This window comes from Tachysurus vachellii, chromosome 4 (genome assembly GCF_030014155.1).
Source record: "Tachysurus vachellii isolate PV-2020 chromosome 4, HZAU_Pvac_v1, whole genome shotgun sequence".
In the NCBI taxonomy this organism is placed as follows: domain Eukaryota; kingdom Metazoa; phylum Chordata; class Actinopteri; order Siluriformes; family Bagridae; genus Tachysurus; species Tachysurus vachellii.
In genome coordinates this window covers 3,402,079-3,407,960 of record NC_083463.1, presented here as the reverse complement: position 1 = coordinate 3,407,960, position 5,882 = coordinate 3,402,079, and the positions used below count along the sequence as shown (strand labels likewise).

Here is a 5,882-nt window from a genome sequence, read left to right as displayed (position 1 = left end):
TCACTGTGATATGCTCACATCATGTGCCTCAGCCTTTCTAGGTGGGTCTGTGACAACAACACAGCATAGCGAGAGATGATGTGTGTGTGTGTGTAGTGAAATCTTCTTAAAGTGCGGCTCTTGAGTCTACGAAGCATACGTGAAAATTGGTCTACCAGCTAAATAAGTCCATGACTGCAAAATAAAAATATTTCAGAAAAAAACAAAACTGCATTAGAGACCAAGACATCTCAGTGCATCATGACATGAGGTACATCTCAGTGCATCATGACATGAGGTACATCTCAGTGCATCATGACATGAGGTACATCTCAGTGCATCATGACATGAGGTACATCTCAGTGCATCATGACATGAGGTACATCTCAGTGCATCATGACATGAGGTACATCTCAGTGCATCATGACATGAGGTACATCTCAGTGCATCATGACATGAGGTACATCTCAGTGCATCATGACATGAGGTACATCTCAGTGCATCATGACATGAGGTACATCTCAGTGCATCATGACATGAGGTCCTGCAGGTGACTACAACATTGTGTTTACAGCATTTGGCAGACAGATTTAACTAGAGTGACTTACAGTTTATACAGCTGAGCAATTGAAGGTTAGGGGACCAGCGGTAGCAGCTCGGTGGACCTGGTATTCGAGCTCACGACCATCCGATCTGTAGTCCGACACCTTAACCACTAGGCTACAACATCCCCTTATTTTATATGATGGATGTAAACAATTTTACGTTCAGTAAGTCTATCATTTTAGCTTTTTATTTATTATTTATTACAGAATCCTTAAGCAGAATCCAGTGGAGATGATGTACTCTAAACATGATGAAATGGATTTACACAGAGGAACTGATGAAAGAGATCAGACTTTGAGGTACGAGGTTTGTTCAGATCTTATATACTGTCTGTTGTATTGCGTTGACAACAAACCGTTCTATCAGCAAAGCCGTTCCTCCCAGTGTGTTTTATCTGGTTTAAATAAGTCCAATCTAGTTCTGGTATCTGTAGAACCTCAGCTGATCCGAGGTCAGTTGGGCAGCGTTTCCAATCCGAGCGAGGCTGCGTGCTGTTTGGCCCTGAAGCGCAGGTTCTCGATGCTGCTCGTCTTGCTGTTTAGACTGCTCCACACCTGCTGAGACAGAGACTGGTAATACGACTGACACTGCAGAGGGCCGAGCGGAGACGCCATGTTCATGCTCATGTTCATGTTCATGTTCATGCCCAGGTAAGCTAAAGAAGACGAGGTGGAGGAGGAGGAGGAGGATGGGGCGGCCATGTCGAAGGGAGAGTAGTGCATCAGGTTGTTGGTGGTGGCCATGTGCTGCCGAAACTGCTCCTGTAGACGGTAGAGGCTGAGAGGAGACGAAGCGTAGGAGTTGGTTTGGACTAAACCGCTGCCGAGAGCGCTGGAGGATTGGAGAGACGGCGAGGCGAGAGGAGAATCTGGAAGGGATGTGCAGGAGAAGCTACAGCGTTAGCACTCCATTGTGTGTTAATATTAAAATACTCAGTGATGCAGTGATAAAGGAGAGAAGTTGATTATTTTCACCGAGCACATCCCAGAATATTCCTTTTTTAGCCACTGATTAAATTTGTTTCTTTATTAAAACCGACACGTTGTCCTTTTTATTTAATTCTAGCTACATTTGCTCTTTTACATTATAACAGCTGACTGTTTTTTATTCTCTGCTGACATTAATAAAATAAACAAAACAAAAACCCTCAGCTTGCCATGTTACTATAGAAACACTTCCTCTGTGGAAGTTCCTCTCTAGTGGAAAACTCACAGACTACAGTTAAGTGCTACCACTGGAGACTCCTCCTATAAAAAATAAATCATAATTCACTGTATTAATGATGAAACTATTAATGGCAAATAATAACTGCTTATTAATAGCTTTAGTCCCTGTGGCTGAGCTGTTACTATAGAAATGGTAACTTAAGCACTCGAGCTGTTGGAGAACTTTCTGACCAATCTGACGCTCTTTTTGTTTCAGCCAATCAGAGCAATCCTTAATGCAGTCAAGCCTTCGATTGGAGAGCTGTGGTTTACTGTACATCTATGAATGAGTTACCTGAATGCACAGAGAGAACGAGTTGCCTGAATGAGTTACCTGATTTTGGACTGAGTGGTTTACATGGTGAAGGTGTGCCGCCTGTCAACGCTGGCCCCGCCCCTTTCTCCTCCTCTCTGAATGAGGGTGGTTCGTCCTCTCTGTCAGTCAAATCCTCTGCTCCTGACTCCACCCCTGAATGCTCGGGTGAGGTAACGTTCACTTCCTCGCTCAGCTCATCCGGAGGTGGAAGATTGGCTCGAGTACCTTCTGAGGGTGAAGGTGGAGTTTGAGGTGTTTTTGTGGGTGGGGCTTCTTTATCCTCTTTTCCCTGATTTCCTTCTGACTCCGCCTCCTTCTGCTTCTGGAGCTGCTCTTTTTGTAGACTGCGCTGCTTCTTACGGAACTTCGCACGTCTGTTCTTAAACCAAACCTAGCAGTGGAAAAATAAAAATAATGTCAATTATCGAGCAAAATGTCACATGTTCCATCACACACATATATCTATCTATCTATCTATCTATCTATGTATCTATCTATATATATATATCTGTAATAATTGAAACAGAGAGTTATCTCTGTAATAATTGTTCTTCTGGAGTTTTACCAATTTCTGATTGCACTGACATGATGAAATTGACATTTATGGGATTTAGCAGACATCTATAACCAGAGTGACTTACATTTTATACAACTGAGCAATAAGAGCCTTGCTCAGGGGCCCAGCACTGGCAGCCTGGTGGACCTGGGATTTGAACTAATGTCCTTCCAATCAGTAATCCAATGCCTTAACCACTAGGCTACCACAATCCCCCAAATTCAGAAAGGACAACCACAAACAGTAAAGTCTCAAACAAACAATCAGAGTGAATATATATTATGAATAAAATTGGTGGCTAAAACTTTTACTGATATTCTAGCTAGCTTAGTCTTATAGCTTCAGTACAAATCTCCAGAAGCTGCATTAAACAAGCCCAGATTTGAAGACGGGTTTATAAACTTATGCATTACAAGTACAAGTATTAATAGTAGTAGTGCACTTTAAGTACCAGGATGATGCACTTATTCATCCAAAATAATAAGTATGGAATGTTGAGCAGAAATTTCATCTCCACAAAGGCAGAACCATTCACTGTAACCCTAATTTTAGACTTTTGCTTCCTGTGATATAAAGTCTCTTCTTAATTCATTTAAGAATGTCAAAAAAAAAAAAAGAAGAAGAATGTTGAACACTTCCTGCACTCAACCTGTGTTCACTAGATGTACGTTTTGGTTGTTTGAGTGTGTCAGAAACTTGGACATTCTGTGTGTTGTGTGTCACGTTTTCTCGTCGCAACAAACCTTTTAATAACTGACTATCATTAATTCGCCTATTTCTGTGTTTGTTTTTATCGTGCCTTTCCAGAGTTTCCGTAATTTTTTGTTTCCCTGTCTTTGTTTCTACCTTTTTTTTTTTTATAAATTCTGTTTTTGTTGTCCCTGCATTTGGGCCTGGTTTTATCCCTGAAGACACCTGTTTTTCTGACAGAGTGTTTATTCCAATAATTCAAACAGCAGCTAAAGCATTTCACTTCACAGTGGATGTGATCACTATTACAGCAACAGTGCATGGTGCTTTAGACAGTATTGCTCTATATTTAGTCCTGTTAATATTGTATTTTGTCGTGTGTGTGTGTGTGTGTGTGTGTGTGTTTGCACCTGTACTCGAGCCTCAGGCAGGTTAGTGCACATTGCCAGCCGTTCCCTCATCACTACATCAGGATAGTGTGTTTTCTGGAAGGTTTTCTCGAGAGCCTCCAGCTGCTGAGCGGTGAAGGCCGTACGACTCCGCCGCTGCTTCCTGTGCTGAGAGCCGTACCTCGCCTCCAGGATGATATCTGAGAAAGAAAACACCACAAAACTTTCCTTTTATATCCATCACAGGTACAAGCAGGCGTAACCATTTGTCTTTAGGCTATATTATGGGATCTGCGTCTCTGAGTCTGTGTATGAACTGAACAAAAGCCTTTTACTCGTTCGGAATAGCTGTCCAATGTAGTTAAGAGCAGTTTTATGATCTTAAAGATAAGGGTTTCTCAGATATCTTATTTCTCAAATATCCACAAAAATTGGCAAGGTTTTGGGGAAATACTGGATGTACGAACGTGCCTTCATTTTAATTCTGGATTTAAAACAAGCTACAAAACACATTTTAAATACGAAGATTGATTTCTATTTAATATTAGGTTTATAAATAGAATAGAAATAACCACCTGAATAACCACCAGATTGTGCTGAGCTTTACAGACTCATGTGTATCTTCGAGTGCAAAAGTTCGTAAAGCCTCAATAAAAATGAGGGCGATAATAAACTACGGTTTCTTTGAGATTGTTTATTTATCAGTACTGAAAAAATTGTCAAATAAACCACCTGATTTTTGCTGTTGTAAAAAAAAACAATCAGCAAAGTATCGGTGATAAGAAGTTATTGTCACCACATGGAGCAGATTATTATCTATAACAGCACATCTAGAATCTATATGTAAAGTAAAAAATAATTATGTCAAACATTTTATCTTTTGATAGTCAGATTTAATGTTATTTGGTAAACTTTTACGCTAAAAACATCGTTCCCTTACCAGCCTCATCAGTTTCTTCTCTGTATTGAAAATATTTATTTAATCAAAATAAACTTAAAGCTATTTTTACATATTAGTTTAATATTGTGTGAGTATTAATTTAACATATATCACTATAGCCATTAACTTGCTTTGTCGACTAAGTATTGGGAATTTAAATCATTTAGTCTAATTTTGGGGTGAAAAACGCAAATAAAAGACATCTAGTACGTTACCGAGAAACCTGAAGATGTCTGAAAACGTCTACCTCTGACTGCTCCAAAGCACCAACACTGGAGACTCCTTCCATAAATGTTAAATAAATGTCTCCTTACAGAAAACTTTAGAGTAATTATAGAGTAAATTTTGGAGCCCGGATCATCCACAATAACTAAAGCATTTAATACTATTATTATTAACATACTGTAGACAGCTGTATGAGCTGCTGCTGTAGAAAATAAATCAACAGTGCTGTTGTTTAGCGATGGTTAGTTAATGCATTTAAAGATATCATTTAAAGCATCCTGGTCCTGGAGAAACGTTGTCTCATTTCACTGTGTACTGCAACAGGACTTATTGTGCAAAGTTGCTTCAAATCTTTGCCCATTTATCAACCATTCATGTCTGTCAGCCACTGACTGTTTTTTTCTGGAGACAAAAGTTCTTTATTGTTGCAGTTAAAGACGCACACTGTAACTGTGGGAAGGGAAGAAGGGATGGACGGAGAGAGGGCAGGGAGGGTGCAAACATTTCCACCCCCGAACAAAGAGGACTTGTGCACTCTGCACAGTCTGTGATCTGCCTCTTACTTACCGGCCAGTCTCTCGGCGAGCGTGAGCGCGTGCACGGAGGGCCGGTAGTCGGGCGCGTGCTGCGTGCTCTGCTGATGCAGGTTGTACATCGCGCTCAGGGAGTTCATGGCGTGCAGAGAGTAACCACCGTTTACCCCGTAATGCTGCATGGCGGAGAGATTAGTCTGGAGATAAGAGAGAGAGAGAGAGAGAGAGAGAGAGAGAGAGAGAGAGAGAGAGAGAGAGAGAGAGAGAGAGAGAGAGAGAGAGAGAGAGAGAGAGAGAGAGAGAGAGAGAGAGAAAGAGAGACAGGGAAACAGAGAGAGAGAGAGAGAGAGAGAGAGAGAGAGAGAGAGAGAGAGAGAGAAAGAGAGAGAGAAAGAGAGAGACAGGGAAACAGAGAGAGAGAGAGAGAGAGAGAGAGAGAAAGA

The 5,882-nt window shown here is 41.0% G+C and overlaps 1 protein-coding gene and 1 long non-coding RNA gene across 3 annotated transcripts; one reads left to right on the top strand and one right to left on the bottom strand.

Moving 5' to 3' along the window:
• Nucleotides 1-366: 366 nt before the first annotated feature.
• On the top strand, nucleotides 367-1,623 carry LOC132843909 (uncharacterized). 2 transcript variants are annotated; one of them, XR_009648315.1, is made up of 3 exons: nucleotides 367-884; nucleotides 1,019-1,157; nucleotides 1,236-1,623. It is a non-coding gene; the product is annotated as an uncharacterized LOC132843909 (long non-coding RNA). The 2 variants fall into 2 exon arrangements; XR_009648314.1 differs by having other exon boundaries at nucleotides 1,019-1,623.
• LOC132843908 (diencephalon/mesencephalon homeobox protein 1-B-like) lies at nucleotides 1,038-5,621 on the bottom strand. Its single transcript, XM_060867031.1, has 4 exons — nucleotides 5,474-5,621; nucleotides 3,763-3,941; nucleotides 2,125-2,497; nucleotides 1,038-1,453 (listed from the first exon to the last, which is right to left on the bottom strand). Exons 1-4 carry the CDS (start codon nucleotides 5,619-5,621, stop codon nucleotides 1,038-1,040), a joined length of 1,116 nt encoding a protein of 371 aa, XP_060723014.1.
• Between the last annotated feature and the right edge of the window lie 261 nt (nucleotides 5,622-5,882).

Coding starts and splice junctions, on each gene's coding strand:
- LOC132843908 (XM_060867031.1), bottom strand. CDS start 5,621: ATGCAGCATTACGGGGTAAACGGTGGTTACTCTCTGCACGCCATGAAC. Junction 3,942..5,473: donor GCTCGCCGAGAGACTGGCCG/GTAAGTAAGAGG, acceptor TTTCTTTCTCAG/ATATCATCCTGGAGGCGAGG. Junction 2,498..3,762: donor TGCCTGAGGCTCGAGTACAG/GTGCAAACACAC, acceptor TTCCACTGCTAG/GTTTGGTTTAAGAACAGACG.